The following is a 20,038-nucleotide window of genomic DNA, read 5'->3' on the forward strand; positions in this document are numbered from 1 at the left end:
TAGTGGGGGGCGGCGGTTTAGAGGTTTATATCTTTAGTTAGTGTTGGCGATGTGAGGGGACGGTGGTTTAGAGGTTTAATAGGTATAGTTAGTGTTGCCAATGTTGTTTTTTTAGTATTTTTAAGTTCTAATGAGGTACTGTGATAGAAGGATAGCAGATATTATAACAGTCTAGCACAGATATCACATATTTCTTTGAATTAATAATTATAAATGTCAACCAGTGGCAGATTACGTTATGTGCTGTCCCAAGCACTGGGAACTCTGCTGCCTCCTGAACCTTGACCATGAACAATTTTATCTTGTAACTGCCTTATAAGTTTACAACCAGAGGCCTGCAACATACGGAGGTGCCACATACCCATTAGACAACCAGGGATAATTTCAGATTACTTGGAAAGATTTTTACTTTTTCAAAAATAATTGTAAGCGATTGTATTTATGTATTTTGGTAACAGAGCATGGCTTATTTAAATTTATGGATAACATTGTATTATAAACAATAATAACATATGTTATAGATCATGGATATAAATATACAATTAACAGATAATATGATTTTTCATAAATAAAATAATAGTTTGAATATACAGTATGTGTAACATCATAATAGCTTTCTTAAATGTTTTATGTATCATTAGCATAACAAGTAAAACTTTGATTTTACTTTTTTCAAAGCCTGCTTAAACTCCCTGTTTCTGAGACTGTATATTAAAGGATTCAAAAGAGGAGTTATCACAGAATAAAACAGGGAAATTAATTTATCTTTGTCAGAAATGTAGGAAGCCCTTGGGCGAACATACATAAAGATGACAGTTCCATAGAATATTATGATCACAGTTAAATGAGCAGCACAAGTAGAAAAAGCTTTTTTACGGCCAATAGAGGATGGAATTTTTAGAATTGTTTTAACAATATATGAGTAAGAGACAGCTGCAAATATCAGAGAGCTGAGCACAACTACCCAGGCAAAGGAGAAGAAAGTGGTCTCACTGGTTGATGTGTCAGAACAAGATAATTTTACAAGTGGGATAAAATCACAAAAAAAATGGTTGATGAGGTTGGGACCACAAAAATTCAGCATGGCCATTGGGATAGTTAATGTCCATCCTGTAAGAAAACCACTCATCCAGGATCCAGCAGCTAAAACCAGGCAAGTGTGGTTGTTCATTAATATGGCGTAACGCAGAGGATAGCAGATTGCAAGATATCGGTCATATGCCATAACAGTAAGAAGGAAAAATTCAGTAGGACCCACAGAAAATACAAAGCAGAGTTGAGTGAGACAACCTGAATGAGAAATAGTCCTGTCATTGGTTATCAGGTAGGACAATGTTTTGGGAATAACAGCCGAAGAGCACCAGGTGTCCAGCACAGAAAAATTACTGAGGAAATAGTACATAGGGATGTGGAGACGTGAGTCCAGCTGTACCATGATGATTATAAGGGCATTGGTTATAACTGTTAAGATGTAAATAAGCAAAAACATAGAGAAGTAAATCAGTTGCACCTTAGGTGGACCTGGGAAACCCTTGATAATGAAGTAGGTTACTTCTGTTTGGTTCTCAGCTAAGAGATGATTTTCTGAGGAACCCATCTGTAAAAGTAAGTATATTGTTTATTATTATAGGACAACTGGAGAAGTTAAAAACAAACATGATACCATGAAACAATTGTAAAATAAAAATTATTATTTTGGTTTCATGAAACTTATGTTTGCTAAAATTTATGTCTTGAAAAAAACTTTTTTTGTTTGTTTTATAGAGTGTAATGGCAAATACTTTTTCATGAATATTTCCTGTACAGTGTCTGTGTCATATAGTAATGATACACATAATTTTATTGCTTTACAAGCAACCATGCACTTAATGCCTTCATTAAAGGGACACTAAACCCAAAAAAATTATTTCATGGTTCAGATAGAGAATGCAATACTAAACAACATTCCAATTTACTTCTATTATATAATTTACTTCATTCTTTAGATATCCTTTGTTGAAGACATAGCAATGCACATGGGTGAGCCAATAACACGAGACATCGATGTGCAGCCACCAATCAACAGCTGCTGATCCTATCTAGATATGCTTTTTCACAAAGGATATCAAGAGAATGAAGCAAATTAGATAATAAAAGCAAATTAGAAATTTGTTTAAAAATTGCATGCTCTATCTGAATCAAGAAAAAAAAAATGGGGTTTAATGTCCCTTTAAGCACTAGATATTGTGAAACTTCTTGTGTTTACAAACAGTACAACACTAATAATGTAGTTTACTAAAAGCAAATAAAGCACTTTCCAATATGTAGATCACAGCTTGTTACAATTAGATATGTGCATTAATTTCATTACGAATGCATATTCGTGAAGAAAATACGTATATTCGTTTCTATACCTATATATAATCATGTTCACAAAATGACTGAATGCACAAAATAAATTAAAGAAAACTAATATATACTAACTTTATTTGTCACTGTCAGTATATATTTGTTTCCTTTACATTAGCTTTAATGGTAAAATACATGTAACGTGCTGAAGAGATGCGCTAACTCCGAACCTTCTTCACTGAGCACAGGGCATTATTAGGAGGCTTAGCATGGTGGATCCCAGAGCCTGCGCTAAAGGAAAAGGGTCTGCGATAATTATTAATCTGCAGCAAAGTTACATTTACATAGTTTTAAGTAAAACTAATGTAAATGTTACCAAATATTCAGTATTTTTTTTCTTTTAAACCAAATAAATAGCAAATAGTGCAGCAAACAAATTTTCTGAAAAACTAATTTTTTAGAATATTTGTTAAAATGATTTGTCTGAAAAGAATTACTTGCTGCTGCGCAAGTCTTACAATAATAACAAAAATGTAAAATATAAATAAAGAAAATTTGTATTGACAAAAGTCAAAATCATTACATATAAAATATTTGTATTTTAATGACCAGTAAATACAGTAGATTTGCACAATCAACAAATACATGATAAAAAGACTATATAATAGCACTTAGTCTGAACTTCAAATGAGTAGTGAATTTTTTTTCTCAAAGTTATGGCTGTTTCCACTCCTCCTGTATCATGTGACAGTCATCAGCCAATCACAAATGCATATATGTATATTCTGTGACTTCTTGCACATGCTCAGTAGGAGCTGGTGACTCAAAAAGTGTAAATATAAAAAGACTGCACATTTTGTTAATGAAAGTAAATTGGAAAGTTGTATAAAATTGCATACTCTATCTGAATCATGAAAGTTTAATTTTGATTTGAGTGTCCCTTTAAGAAAGCTATGTTTAACGTAACTTGTTTGAAAATATATATAAAAAAAATGGGCATATATGTATGTAAAATATTTATATAGCTGCTTTTTAAAACCTATAAATGGAAATATTAGGCCTTAATTCTATGACAAATGTTAGCTTTACTATTTGGTCAAACACCATATTTCTACATAGATATTATTACATTTGTTTTTAGTACCAGATTGTAAAGTTTTCAGCTGGAAAAAAATTGCAATTGCAGGTATAGCAGATTGTTTTTTATATGGTAATTTAAAGGGGCGGTATAATGTAAAATAGTTTTTCCCTTAATGTGTTTCTAACTACTACAAGCTACAGAGTTTAAAATATATAAGACATAGTTCTGTTAGGTATATTTTTGTATATACAATAATTGTTTCTGCTAAATGAATCCACAACCCAACGCAATGCCGGATTACAAGTGGAGCTGTATTTAATGCTCCTGCTTGAACTCTTACTCTGCTAGAAGTAAGTTTTTGCATATGTCTGGGTAGCATTCGTATTACAAGTTGAAAATAAACTGTTTTCGCTTGCGCATTAACCCGACACACTTAAAAAGCAGAAACTTATAATATTGCTCGTGTGATAACGTATTCCACCATAAAAGTCAATGGAGCAAAAAAAAAAAAAAAAAACACCCTACTCGTGCGCATACACGATCACATATTCTCAAGTGCACTAACCTGGCAGGAAAATATGAATATTTTACATTGCATTGTTCTTCACAAAGAAATATATATATACTTCTACATATATCTGATGGTATTTTGGTACCATATATGTACAGTATCTATGCAAATAGCAGTAAAGTATGAAGCTATGTTAGCACTTCTCTTCAGATGCTCGCTGCCAGCCCTGGTTCTCCCAGATCATATCCAGAAACAAGAAATATTGAATGTGGCGGCGCTGTATCACCTCAGGGGATGCAAGCTGCTCTTTACCTCTGTGAAACCTGCCTTCTTTCACCTCCAAGATAAAAAGCTCACAACGGTGTAGCACATTTAAAATAAAATGGTAGATCAAAATATGAATGTACAAAATTACAAATGAGAAAGTATAAATGCAATAATACTGAAAGGACCCAATCTGGGGCAAGATTACATATGCCGGTTTTTACGCAGTTTTGGTATCACATATACAGCGTAGCATATAAATTTGGACACAAACCACCAAAAACAATCAGCGCGACAATCACTCAGCAAATATATGAATATATATAAGGGAGATATTAACTAAAAATATATAGCAACGGTATGGACACAGCACTAAAATGGCACTAAATATGGATTAAAATAACACTAATAAAGATATTATATGGATAATGAATAGTCCAAAATGACAATAGTCCAAAACAGGATGTGAACTCAAATTGAGAACAGTCTTACTAATATTGAAAGATGGTGTCTGGAGATTCTCTTTTGAAGACCCAGTTGCAGCTGCTTGAAAAACACTGCTTGTCCTGCAGCTGATACACAGTAACTCCAATCCCACAGAATTTATTGGAGTCTATCTGTTTGCATTCACAGACTGCGCTGTTTTCTGTGGGATTGGAGTTAATATAAATTTGGAGCGTATATTTCACCCACAATAAGCTAACATAGAACCGCGTCGCAAATCTATATCACATATTCAGTGCAAGGACTTACGCTGCGAAAATGGAGAAATTGTACTCCATTTTCACCTCACCACACATAGGTAGGCGCAGCAAGACTTGCGCTGAGTATGTGAGCACCGTAACTCCCTGAAAATAGTAACTAACACCTAACGCATGCACAATATCTATCTACCTGTCAACCGTCATCCCCCCACCGCAATAACTAAAAAACTATATTAACCCCTAAACCGCTAACCCCCACATGGCAAAACATCTAATTAACCTATTAACCCCTAAACCGCCATCACTCCACAACGCAATATACCTTAATAAACTATTAACCCCTAATCCATCATTCACACATATTGCAAAGTACCTATTAAAACTGTTAACCCCTAAATCGCCATCCCCCACCAATGCAATAAACGTAATTAACCTAAACCTATTAACCCCTAATCCGCCAAACTCACACAACACAATAATCATAATAAAACTATTAACCCCTAAACCGCCAAACCCACACAACGCAAATAACTAATTAAATTACTAAGCCTCCTAACCTAACACACCCTAAATTAACTACAACTACCGAAATTAAAAAATACTAAGTTACAAACAATTAAAATAAAAAAAGCTAACATTACTTAAAAATAAAAAACTAAGATTATTTAACAAATCAAAAAAAAGGTCAGGAGGCTCACTTTTTTACTTATGCTATGGCGTAAAGGGAGTCTGCGTAAAAGCAGACTGAAGTAAAAAAAATGAGTCACTTGCATATCTTACCCAGAATCCTTTGCTGCATTGGAAACAGTGTATCCAGGGGTTTTCTGGGAAAAGCAAGCCTCCTGACTTGTTTAGATTTGTTACATTAACTACACAATGATATATATATATATATATATATATATATATATATATATATATATATATTCTTACTTATTTCTTTATAGAATCTTACTAGATTAGTTTACTCTAAACTCTTGAATATAATCCCTTATAATCCTTATCACAATCATCCTCACTACTGATGTATAGCTATAGCTTCCTGGATCTCCCCTGCTTCACTTTTTTAAAATGACTAGAGGTTTGGCTATGACATTGCTAAGTCCCATTAGAACCTTTGGTGTGTATTTCAACTGGACCAGGATGTGTATTTACCTTAATATTATCCAATTTCTCCCTGATATCTTCTACAGGTAACACAGTTGTTGGTATGGGCTTGTATGTTCTAGTTTTTTAATTGTCTCTCTCATTGGTTCCTCTCTTGTGTATACAGAAGAAAATAAATGGTTTAGCATCTCAGCCTTCCCCTGGTTACTGTTGATCATACCACCCTTCTCACATTTTAATGTACCTGTATATTTTTCTTAGTTTTTTTTGTTTTGTAATTTATATCCCTAACAAAAACTTTTTAGGGTTTGTCATAGAATCCTTTTAAATTAATCTTTCATTTTCCATTTTGGTTAATCTAGAAGGATGAATCCCTTCTATTTTATTTGAATAATTTACACTTCCTATGGTTATTCATCATTTATCTTAACACAATAGCTTGAACGTATTCCTTTTTCTTTTATAATCACGTGGTACGTTATGATGTGAATATTTATTTAAAAACATTTAAAATATTCTCCATTTATCCCCTGTGTTTGTATTTGGGAATACTTTTGTTCCGATATATGCAATTGAATAATTTCCTTAAATTATTGAAGTTTGCATTTTTAAAATTAAAAGTCTTGGTTGAACCCTTGTAACACTGCTTATGGAAAGTGATTTTAAACATGACCATGTCATGATCCATGTTACCTAAATGTTCTTTGAAATCTATGTTTAATATCATTTATGTATTATTTGATAGCACTAAACCCAGTATACCTTTATTTCTAGTTCTTCTTCTAATAATTGTGACATGAAATTATCTTTGAGTGTATTTAATAATCTCCCTGAGCTGTTTTGCTAGTTTCATTGTCCTAATTTATTTTGGAGTAGTCTCCCATGGTAAATATACTGTACATTTAAAAAAAAACAAAAAAAAAACACTTTTACTATTAGTATTAATAGTTTGTACATTAATTAATTATTATAAAATGTCTATGAACTGGGAACTTTTGCATTGCTGCAGCATCTGATGATATTCCAAACAATCTGAAAATACTTTTTTGATGATATTTCATTTTACTTTTTGAAAACCTGTTGTGATCATTTTTATACAGTATATCTTAGCTCTTTTGGACTGTTGCTATCACAAAATTACTTTTTAACAAATACTTCTTGGTTTCATTGAAATTTGAAATTAGTGAATAAATCTCAATGTTATTGAAAAATATCTACAAATAAAATATAGAAACTACATTTTTTGTTCATAATTGCCATTCAGTGTTTGGAAATCAATGGGAGAATTGTATTTTACCCATCATTTCTTGTTAGGAGACTATAACAACCTGCCATCAAGCACACACAGTAGTCATTCAGTTGTAATGATTCATCATTCTCCTTTCCCATTGTCTGTTGTTTTTGGTTGTTTTTTTTTAGAAAAAGATGATTCAGACAAGTAGTCTGAGTAAATGTTCACCAGAAGACAAATTAATAATATCCATCGTTATAAAAACGTATAAAAAAAACAGGTTACCCCCTATCTGAGACACAAGAGAACAGCACCTGAAATGTTTCCTGTCTGCTATAGGCACTTTATTGTACTGCAGATTGGTGGGGGTTGATGTTTTTCTTCTTAGGGTTGCACTGACTGTTAACCTCTTAAGGACATATGACGGAATTTTTCCGTTATAAAACAATTGAGCAAAATGAAAGCTGTGTCCTTAAAGGGTTAAACAGCTTTTACACACCTTGCTAACCCCTATTGGAAACTATGTTTTAAAAATATACTAAACTTTTATGTATTATATTAATGCATGTAGATGGTATATTTCTAGTTCCCAGTTGGTTTGAAAAAAGCCTCAAAAATCTTAAAAGGACTTGAAAATCTTAAAAGGACTTGAAACCCAAATGTATTTTTTCATGATTCAGCTAGATCATATAAGTTTAAATAACTTTCCAAATTACTTCTATTACCATATTTGATTAATAATTATCCTTTGTTGAAGGAGCAGCAATACAATACTAGGAGCTAGATGAATACTTTGGGTGAGGCATATATGGGAAGCAACTAGCTCCCATTATTGTATTACTGCTCCTGAGCCTCTCAACAAAGGCTACAAAATAACAAAGCAAATTAGATCATAGAAGTCTTTTTAAATCACATGCTCTATCTGAATTATGAGAGTTTATTCTTGGCTTTACTGTCAAATTAAATATATATTTTTGTCTGTTTACCTAACTGTGTAAGGAATAGAGATGTATATAATTTAAATAAACAAGGAAATGGAGTGGTTTGTATGGATTGGAAACTAAGGTGTTGATTCCAATCCTTTAGGAAAAAGAAATGGATGAACTGAATTAGAAAAATCCCCATAGACTGCAATCATTAGAAATTGTTTTTTAAACAATTTGCAATCAACCCCCATGTTAGGACAATTTGAGTTGTGAATTCTGATGTCAAATTGCAGACTTACATTTAATCCACTGTTTAATATATAGCTAGAAAATCATAAGATAATTTCCCTTAGAACTTTCAGTAAATGGTTAAAATGCTATAATTCAATAGTTAGAGTTTATACTCTAACTTCACATATATCTGTTGATTGAATTTAGTAGGACATACCATACATTTAGTTCCACAGGGTTTTAAAATGCAGGGCCTTTCCAATCCATTAAAAACGGTTCCTTATGTGCTTTTGCAGTGGCTTCACACTGCATTAATCATCATATTTTCCATAGAGAGAATTTCTTAAAATTCTAGTCAGAAAACACATTTAAGTAGCCTTTAGTGTCATTTTGTTGGGGCTGTTCTATAACAACATAATTTAGCACGAAAAAAAGAGTTTTGTTCTTTTTCAGACATCATAAACTGTACAACTTTTTTTCAGTGGAATTTTTTTTGTTCATGTTCAGTTTATATGTTAATAAACATAAAGATAAAATACAAAATAAAAAACAGCTCATAATTGATTCAATATTGATGATGACTGCTCTAACATGTCTAAATGCAATTGTATTCTTAACATTTTTAAAATATTAATTTCATTGTTATCATGAAAATTCTGACCTATTCAAACTGTTGTTTAATAGAATTAGCCACCATTATTTCCACTTGCCTTGCCTGCATTTCATTTGATATTGTGAAGGACTGTGAAAGCCCCTGTGAACCCCTATTAAAAAGAAACTAGAGGAAAATTAGTTTTACAAGTAAGATTTTCCTGTTTTCCTCTTGAGCTAGTAAAACTGATGAAATATGCTGTTTAAGTAGCCACTCTTCTTATAGATAGGAGTAGAAAATGGAGCCACACACAGCTGTTCTTATGGACTGGACTTGTGGAATTGGGGCTTGTGAATTAACACTGATATATAAATGCACATATCTCTTGGGTATCATCATGAGTTCTGTATAAACCTCTAAATGAAGTATAGTGTAAAGAGGGTGATTAAAATGAAGGGAAACCTATGGGAGAAAAATCCCAGGTGTTTGTATGATGATCTGGGACAAAATCCCAGGTGTTTGTATGATGATCTGGGACAATTTCTTGGTATTCAAAACAGAAGCAAACAATTATTTTTAGCTCAGTGATATATCAGTTTACCTTTAGGTGCATTTGCTTGGGAACCTTTTCTGTATGCAGCTTAATAAACAAGTCCCTAAGTGTGATGCAATTGCAAGTGTGTTTTGAAAAAGGAATGCAGTATGAAACATTTATAATAATTTAAATTTATGAAATTCAGATATTTTTTTACACAAATAATATATTCCAAGTAAAATGTATTATTCTCAAAAAAAAATGTATCATGACAGTCCATGGGACCCTTAGAAACAGAGGCGAAATTGTACAAACTTGTAATAAATTACCTCTACTAATAATGGGAAACAAAGAAAATAAGTAAAGGTATTTAGGAGTTAGCACGGAAATATAGCAGTTCACCTTTTAGTACAAGTGACTATGTTCACAATTCTTCATCAATTTATTTTCTTTCCTCAAAGTGATACACTTGTAATTATGCTGATTTATAACACTATAAAAACTTTTGTGGCAACAGAAAAAAAGTGTAACTAACGTGTGTGCATTTGGGACACCTGGTGGGTGGGCAAACAAAGTAGCCACAACTCATATATAGAGTGGAGAACAACAGACAGAGGATACCCTGCTTACCTAAATCTGGCCTTGTGCTATTGGACAATTTTAGGAAATTTATTAAAATTTGTATGTATTTATATGTGTGTATGTATTTATGCTATAATTTGTATTTTGTATAAATGTTTAAGTGGTCGATAAGGCTTTTAATATATTGATCTGTGGACCCCAATGTCCATGGAAGATGGCCATTCATAGGCTACATAGGCTACAACCATAACAGGGCAATGGCTACATAATTAATTTTTTACTCATGGACCACTCCATCACATAAAAATCAGGATCAAAACATTATCATTTGCAATAAAATACATTTGCTAGCTACTAAAACTTTATTATTGCTGTTATTATTATTATTATTATTATTATTATTATTATGACAATTTTACAAATATCTCCATATTTAATAATTGCAATATGATTTTAGCTTAACGTCTACTTCTTGTACCTTAAAGATTCACTCTCCAAATTACCATTTTGGGCTTTGTTCAGTATGTCCTTTTCATGTGTAAGTGGTGTCACATGCTGTGTAATGTTTCCTGTCCTATGACTGTCTCTTTGAAACTTGGCCTTCTTTTGGAAGTTTTTTTCCTAGGACTCTACTCATTTAAAGACCAGATAATATGTTTGCAGACATCTCCTAAGGGGCAGGAAGTAATTCCCCTCCTGAAGGAAACTAACCATATATGGGAATCACTTCCTCCTAAATACCTGATGTGCTGTGATTGGTTACCTGACTCTGTTTTGATTGACATTCTTTTCTCAGTATATACAGGGAGTGCAGAATTATTAGGCAAGTTGTATTTTTGAGGATTAATTTTATTATTGAACAACAACCATGTTCTCAATGAACCCAAAAAACTCATTAATATCAAAGCTGAATAGTTTTGGAAGTAGTTTTTAGTTTGTTTTTAGTTATAGCTATTTTAGGGGGATATCTGTGTGTGCAGGTGACTATTACTGTGCATAATTATTAGGCAACTTAACAAAAAACAAATATATACCCATTTCAATTATTTATTTTTACCAGTGAAACCAATATAACATCTCAACATTCACAAATATACATTTCTGACATTCAAAAACAAAACAAAAACAAATCAGTGACCAATATAGCCACCTTTCTTTGCAAGGACACTCAAAAGCCTGCCATCCATGGATTCTGTCAGTGTTTTGATCTGTTCACCATCAACATTGTGTGCAGCAGCAACCACAGCCTCCCAGACACTGTTCAGAGAGGTGTACTGTTTTCCCTCCTTGTAAATCTCACATTTGATGATGGACCACAGGTTCTCAATGGGGTTCAGATCAGGTGAACAAGGAGGCCATGTCATTAGATTTTCTTCTTTTATACCCTTTCTTGCCAGCCACGCTGTGGAGTACTTGGACGCGTGTGATGGAGCATTGTCCTGCATGAAAATCATGTTTTTCTTGAAGGATGCAGACTTCTTCCTGTACCACTGCTTGAAGAAGGTGTCTTCCAGAAACTGGCAGTAGGACTGGGAGTTGAGCTTGACTCCATCCTCAACCCAAAAAGTCCCCACAAGCGCATCTTTGATGATACCAGCCCAAACCAGTACTCCACCTCCACCTTGCTGGCGTCTGAGTCAGACTGGAGCTCTCTGCCCTTTACCAATCCAGCCACGGGCCCATCCATCTGGCCCATCAAGACTCACTCTCATTTCATCAGTCCATAAAACCTTAGAAAAATCAGTCTTGAGATATTTCTTGGCCCAGTCTTGACGTTTCAGCTTGTGTGTCTTGTTCAGTGGTGGTCGTCTTTCAGCCTTTCTTACCTTGGCCATGTCTCTGAGTATTGCACACCTTGTGCTTTTGGGCACTCCAGTGATGTTGCAGCTCTGAAATATGGCCAAACTGGTGGCAAGTGGCATCTTGGCAGCTGCACGCTTGACTTTTCTCAGTTCATGGGCAGTTATTTTGCGCCTTGGTTTTTCCACACGCTTCTTGCGACCCTGTTGACTATTTTGAATGAAACGCTTGATTGTTCGATGATCACGCTTCAGAAGCTTTGCAATTTTAAGAGTGCTGCATCCCTCTGCAAGATATCTCACTATTTTTGACTTTTCTGAGCCTGTCAAGTCCTTCTTTTGACCCATTTTGCCAAAGGAAAGGAAGTTGCCTAATAATTATGCACACCTGATATAGGGTGTTGTTGTCATTGGACCACACCCCTTCTCATTACAGAGATGCACATCACCTAATATGCTTAATTGGTAGTAGGCTTTCGAGCCTATACAGCTTGGAGTAAGACAACATGCATAAAGAGGATGATGTGGTCAAAATACTCATTTGCCTAATAATTCTGCACTCCCTGTATAAGCCCTGATTTTCTCAAATAAAGTTTTCCCTGCTTAACTGAAAAATCATTCCTGTGGAATGGGGAAACTTAGGATATCCAAAAGGGTGCATTGAACTAAAATCACAGAGATTTAGTCTTTCAAAAGACTATGGGTGCATGCTGATAAGTTTCTGCTGCTGTACTCCTAGGTGATTGCCCTGCTTGACTTGTTACAGACTAGCAAAGTGTTACAGTGGTCATAAGCCATTATGTTGTATTAGGACCAAATTGTATAGCAGTTGGATTAATTGGGATTTAATAATAACTCATCTAAAAAATAGAAGAGATTACAAGTGAAAGAGAGAGTTAATGAAACTAGCAGTGTTTAAAATGTAAAACACCAAATCTATATTATTTAAAATAAATAAAAAAGTAAAACTGTTTGTAGCATATGACCTAAGAATGCACAATTATTAATGACTATTTTGAGGTCAACACAAGAAGTGGAGTTACCCAAATGGAGTATAAAACACTGGGTGAATCTGCCTTTTATATTGAGTTTATTACTGACACAGACTGTCTGAGTCATCAGGTGTGTATCTAAAAAAAAAAATGGCTACACAAGGTAATTTTTTCCATAGATGGGAGGTTGTGAGCCATGTAATTCAGGTTGAAGCCCCAGCAGAAACTGATCATACCTTGTTTGTCTGACCTTGAGGGCAGATGGGAATAAACTTTGAACTAAAACAAATTAAAATTAAAATCTCAAGAAGTATATGTTAGCTTTTGCTTTTCCTTAACTTCAAGCTAAGATTGTGAGACCTGCTAGTATAATTGCATTTATCATGGTAACATCTACTCAGTTCACCCCATCTAGCATTTAAATAGTCTCCTGCATTTATAGCTACACTTCTCACAATTTGATTCAAAAGGATTACAATTAGTTTTAAACTCTAAGGGCCATATTACAATTGGAGTGCTCATTAACGCTCCCAATCAGGGGCGCGATCCGATATACGGCGTAGTTTGCGGCGCAAGCGAGGGAACCCGTGTCGCCCGCAGTTTAAGCTCGCAACTCAAGCTATCCAATATACGGCGCTGTCAGATGCTAAAGTGCCGTAAGTCGGATAAACCAGCGATGTCCAGAAATCTGCGTAAGTACAAATTTCTGGAGTCGCCAGTGACTTACGGCACGTTAGAAACTGCCGGCGCCTACAAAACCTGACTAAAGTATGAAATCACCCACACTGTCTAACACGCCTCCCAAACATAGCCCGACACGTCAAACCCTCTATCCGCTATCCCCCTCACTATCCTAACAATAAAAAAATTATTAACTCCTTAACTGCCGCTCCTGGACCCTGCCGCCATCTAATAAAGTTATTAACCGCTAAACCGCCGCTCCCGGACCCCTCCGCCAGCTATATTAAATCTATAACCCCCTAAAGTGAGCCCCTAACACCGCCGCCATCTATTTTAAAATTATTAACCCCTAATTTAATCCCCCTACCCCGCCGCCATCTATATTAAATTATTTAACCCCTAAAATACTAAACTATCCCTACCACTAAACCTAAGTCTAACCCTACAAATAGCCCTGAAAAGGGCTTTTTGCGTGGCATTACCCCAAAGTAAACTGCTTTTTTCCCAGCCCTTAAAAGGGCTTTTGGCGGGGCTTTGTCACAAAGTAATCAGCTCTTTTGCCTACAATCTAAATCCCCGTACACCGCTGCCACCTATAATAAATGTATTAACCCCTAATCTAATCCCCCTACACCGCCGCCACCTATATTAAACACATTAACCCCTAATCTAATCCCCCTACACCGCCGCCAGCTATATTAACTATATTAACCCTAATTATATTAGGGTTAATATAGTTAATATAATTATTATATTATATATATTAACTATATTAACCCTAATTATATTAGGGTTAATATAGTTAATATCGTTATTATATTATATATATATTAAGTATAATAACCCTATATAACTCTAAAATCCCTAACTAAACTCTTATTAAAATAAATCTAATATTAATATTATTAATGAAAATATTCCTATTTAAATCTAAATACTTACCTATAAAATAAACCCTAAAGATAGCTACAATGTAATTAATAATTACATTGTAGCTATTTTAGGGTTTATATTTATTTTACAGGTAACTTGGTATTTATTTTAACTAGGTACAATAGCTATTAAATAGTTAATAACTATTTAATAGCTACCTAGTTAAAATAATTACCAATTTACCTGTAAAATAAATCCTAACCTAAGTTACAAATACACCTACACTATAAATAAATTAAATAAACTACAAATTTCTAAACCAAAATACAATTAAATAAACTAAACTAAATTACAAAAACAAACAAACACTAAATTACAAAAAATAAAAAATACAAGATTTTTAAGCTAATTACGCCTATTCTAAGCCCCCTAATAAAATAATAAAGCCCCCCAAAATAAAAAAAATTACCTACCCTATTCTAAATTAAAAAAGTTCAAAGCTCTTTTACCTTACCAGCCCTTAAAAGGGCCTTTTGCGGGGCATGCCCCAAAGAAAACTACTCTTTTGCCTGAAAAAAAACCACAATACCACCCCCCAACATTACAACCCACCACCCACATACCCCTAATCTAACCCAAACCCCCCTTAAATAAACCTAACACTACCCCCCTGAAGATCTCCCTACCTTGTCTTCACCCAACCGGGCCGAACTCCTCATCTGATCCAGGCGATGTCTTTATCCAAGCGCAGCAAAGTCTTCTTCCATCCGGCGGCATCTTCCATCAAGCGGCATCTTCAATCTTCTTTCTTCGCTCCTCCGACGCAGAGCATCCATCCCGGCCGACGACTGAACGACGAATGAGGTACCTTTAAATGACATCATCCAAGATGGCGTCCGTCGAATTCCGATTGGCTGATAGGATTCTATCAGCCAATCGGAATTAAGGTAGAAAAATCTGATTGGCTGATTGAATCAGCCAATCAGATTCAAGTTCAATCCGATTGGCTTAACCAATCAGCCAATCAGATTGAGCTCGCATTTTATTGGCTGTTCCGATCAGCCAATAGAATGCGAGCTCAATCTGATTGGCTGATTCAATCAGCCAATCAGATTTTTCCTACCTTAATTCCGATTGGCTGATAGAATCCTATCAGCCAATAGGAATTCAACGGACGCCATCTTGGATGACGTCATTTAAAGGTACCTCATTCATCGTTCAGTCGTCGGCCAGGATGGATGCTCCGCGTCGGAGGAGCGAAGAAAGAAGATTGAAGATGCCGCTTGATGGAAGATGCTGCCGGATGGAAGAAGACTTTGCTGCCGCTTGGATAAAGACATCGCCGGGATGAAGACTTCTTCTTTGCCGCTTGGATAAAGACATCGCCGGGATGAAGACTTCTTCTTTGCCGCTTGGATAAAGACATCGCCCGGATCGGATGAGGAGTTCGGCCCGGTTGGGTGAAGACAAGGTAGGGAGATCTTCAGGGGGGTAGTGTTAGGTTTATTTAAGGGGGGTTTGGGTGGGTTTAGAATAGGGGTATGTGGGTGGTGGGTTGTAATGTTGGTGGGGGTTGTGTTCTTTTTTTTTACAGGCAAAAGAGCTGTTAACTTGGGGTAAATACCCCGCAAAAAGCCCTTTTAAGGGCTGGTACAGAGCTGGAAGTTTTTATTTTGGGGGGCTTTATTATTTTATTAGGGGGCTTAGAATAGGTGTAATTAGCTTAAAATTGCTGTAATCTTTTTTTTTTGTAATTTAGTGTTTTCTTTTTGTAATTTAGTTTAGTTTATTTAATTGTATTTTTAGGTAGATATTTGTAGTTTATTTAATTTATTGATAGTGTAGGTGTATTTGTAACTTAGGTTAGGATTTATTTTACAGGTAATTGGGTAATTATTTTAACTAGGTAGCTATTAAATAGTTAATAACTATTTAATAGCTATTATTCCTATTTAAAATAATTAACAATTTACCTGTAAAATAAATATAAACCCTAACATAGCTACAATGTAATTATTAATTATATTGTAGCTATCTTAGGGTTTATTTTATAGGTAAGTTTTTAGATTTAAATCGGAATATTTTAGTTTATAATATGAATTAGATTTATTTAATAAGAATTTAGTTAGGGGTGTTAGGGTTAGATAGAGTTAATATAGTTAATATAAATACTATAGTAACTATATTAACTATATTAACCCTAATATAATTAGGGTTAATATAGTTAATATATATAATGTAATAACTATATTAACTATAATATACTTAGGGTTAATACAGATAATATAGCTGGCGGCGGGGTAGGTAGATTAAATTAGGGGTTAATAATTTTAATATAGATGGCGGCGGTGTAAGGGGCTTACATTAGGGGTTAATACTATTAATATAGGTGGCAGCGGTGTAGGGAGGGCAGGTTATAGGGCAATGAGCTGTTTACTTTGGGGCAAAGCCCCGCAAAAGGCCCTTTTAAGGGCTGGTAATAGAGCTTATTACTTTAGGGATATTAGATTAGGGGTTAATAATATTAATATAGCTGGCAGCGGTATAGGGGGATTAGATTAGGGGTTAATAATTTTTATATAGGTGGCGCGGTGTAAGGGGTCAGATTAGGGGATAGATAAGGTAGATGGCGGCGGTGTAAGGGGTTCACATTAGGGGATAGATCAGGTAGATGGCGGTGGTTTTAGGGGTTCACATTAGGGGATAGATCAGTTAGATGGTGGCGGTTTTAGGGGCTCACAGTAGGGGGTTAGTTTATGTAGATGGCGGCGGGGTCCGGGAGCGGTGGTTTAGGGGTTAAACACTTTATGGGGGATAGCGGTTGACAGGTAGATAGACATTGCGCATGCGTTAGGTGTTAGGTTTTATTTTGCAGGTAGTTTAGGTAGTTACGGGGCTCCAATAGTCAGCGTAAGGCTTCTTACGGCTGCTTTTTGTGGCGAGGTGAAAATGGAGTACGATTTCTCCATTTTCGCCACGTAAGTCCTTACGCTGTATATTGGATACCAAACTGCGCTGGTTTGTTATACCTGCCTATGGGCCAAAAAACTACGGCCGACAGCAGAAATATACGGGCGTAACTTCTAGGTTACGCCGTATATAGGATACCAAACCAGTGCAAATTTCAGCGTCGCTGGCATTTGCGGGCGACGCTGCATATCGGATCGGGCCCCAAACGTTAGCTGTGATAGAAGTTTTTTTGCACTTGTCGGGTATTATGAGTTGAAACTAAACTGTTTTCGATTGCTTGCTAGCCCAACAAGCTCAAAAAGTCGAACTTAGAATAATATTGCATGAGATTTCATGTATTCGCTCATAGAAGTCGATAGAGAAATAAAAGTGGAAAAAAAAACACTCAACTCTCGCGCAAACCCTATCGCATATTCGCATGTGCGCTAACACGACATGAAAATATGAATATTTCACATTCCAATGTTCTTCAAATAGAAGAATAAGTTCTATTTATTAATAAATATATATTTCTACATATATCTGATGTTTGTTTGGTACAATATGTATATATACCTCTCTCTCTCTCTCTCTCTCTCTCTCTCTCTCTTACTCTCACTCTCTCTCTCTCTCTCTCTCTCTCTCTCTCTCTCTATATATATATATATATATATATATATATACACACACATGATAATATATAGTTATAGGTTTATACAGATATATATAAGAATATATATTTATAAATACTTAGAACATATTCTGCTATGTGCAGAACATTGAAATGTGAAAATGTACAGTAAATACACAATATAAAACTTTATTGAATATGGATATTGTATAGATATGCTTTTATATGTTTTCATTTACTTAAAGGGATATGAAACCCAATTTTTTTCTTTCATGATTCAGATAGAGCATGCAATTAAAAAAATCTTTCTAATTTACTCCTATTATCAATTTTACTTCGTTCTCTTGGTATCGTTATTTGAAAAGCTTAGGAGCCATCCCTTTTTGGTTCAGCACCTGGGTTACGCTTGATGATTGATCGATAAATGTAGCCTAAAATTTAAAAGTGCTATCTCCTATTATAATTAAGGATAGGCACTATAAAATGAATCTTTTTTTTAATAAAATTAAAATATTGAAAAATTTGGATAATAATGTGATTTTAGCAACATCAGAAGTGCAAGTTTACATAGACCATTCTTCACTCTGAAGGAATTTCTAGCATTTCAACAACAGGGAAGTTTGAGTTAACAACAAATATATTTTTTTTTCTTGAATTGCTTCTACTTATTTTGACATGTTCCAAAGCAAGATGAAATAGGACACCAGTAGTTCTGAGGAGGTGTGCTTGTGTCAAATGTTGAGGATTTCAAAACCAAGCGGAGGCTGCACTCTTAGCTGACAAGGAGGTGTACAACAAAATTCCTAGAGGTAGGAGAGAGAGAGGCGCCAACATAGAGCAGTATTGTTCAACAAATGTGATGGTCAAATACAAACAACCGAGAGTACTTTCAGATGGCTACTTACAAGATGTTGCGGCACGACCGGAGTGCCGAGTAGAACAGAACGGGACCAATGAAGTCACCCGTTAGACTCGTGCGGGTAAGCCAAACGTTGTACGTCTACCACGTGTCCTCAAGACCCAATTTCAGGGGAGAGAAGCCGATCACAGGGAAGTTTGGCAATGTGTAACAGTAAAAGTATCCAGCAGTCAGGATCAGTGAATGCAATCCTCGATGAGGAGATGGGGTATATAGTTAAAAGCCCTGAGCAAGTAGTGTTGATAAAATTGTGCTCACTTTATTATAAAAACACACAATTACAGCAACGCGTTTCTCAGCTATGCCGTTTCATTAGGCTGTATAACCATTATTTTGACATGGAATTATTTCACTTTACATAACTCTTTTTATTTGCATTGGCACTACAATGGGGGGCTAGTGTGTTATGGATACTTGTATTTACATACCCTTGTTCCACACAATATAGTATGACCCGGTTCTGCTTCATTGATAATTTGTTCATCGTATTGGCTGTGCCAGTTGGATTGGCTAGTTACATATTGTTGGCACTGAGTTCTTGGAAACATTAATTTATAAGGAGCATGGCCATCTTAAGTCTAAAAATTTTGTTAAACTCAATGACAGAAATATATTGTTAAGTTTAAGCAGTCTAATTTGCATTCATATAATACTGATAGGCAGAATTTAAATAATCAAGAGGTTGTCCTTTACCCGTGCTCAAGTACCCTAAATGAAAAGCTATATAACAGCTTAAAAAATAATTGGCATATTTTACGGGAGACCTTGCCCAGAAATTGGGGAATTTTTTCAACAACCAATAGTAGCATACTTTAAAGGACACACAAATGGCAAAAGATTGGTTAGAGCAGAGAGATTTGTTCCTAACCTGGGAAATCACTTTATGGCACAACAAAAGAAGGCAAATACATTTTTTTGGCTTGTGCAAAATCAAAGGGGGTATCATTTCACATCCATACAAAGGACATAAGGTAATAATTAAGGGGTACTAGAGGTGTGGTTATTCATACATGTTATGTGTGCTTAAATACCCATATATGTATGTGAAACCATGAAAAAAATAAAATAAGATAAAATAGGATAGCACAAATACACTCCTAGA

General features: G+C 34.9%; 1 protein-coding gene across 1 annotated transcript; it reads right to left on the reverse strand.

The window, feature by feature from the left end:
• Positions 1 to 385: 385 nt before the first annotated feature.
• Positions 386 to 1,597, reverse strand: LOC128647044 (olfactory receptor 6F1-like). The gene has a single exon (XM_053699857.1). It carries the CDS (start codon positions 1,595 to 1,597, stop codon positions 638 to 640), a length of 960 nt encoding a protein of 319 aa, XP_053555832.1. The 3' UTR covers positions 386 to 637.
• Between the last annotated feature and the right edge of the window lie 18,441 nt (positions 1,598 to 20,038).

Source organism: Bombina bombina, chromosome 2, assembly GCF_027579735.1.
Source record: "Bombina bombina isolate aBomBom1 chromosome 2, aBomBom1.pri, whole genome shotgun sequence".
NCBI lineage: Eukaryota > Metazoa > Chordata > Amphibia > Anura > Bombinatoridae > Bombina > Bombina bombina.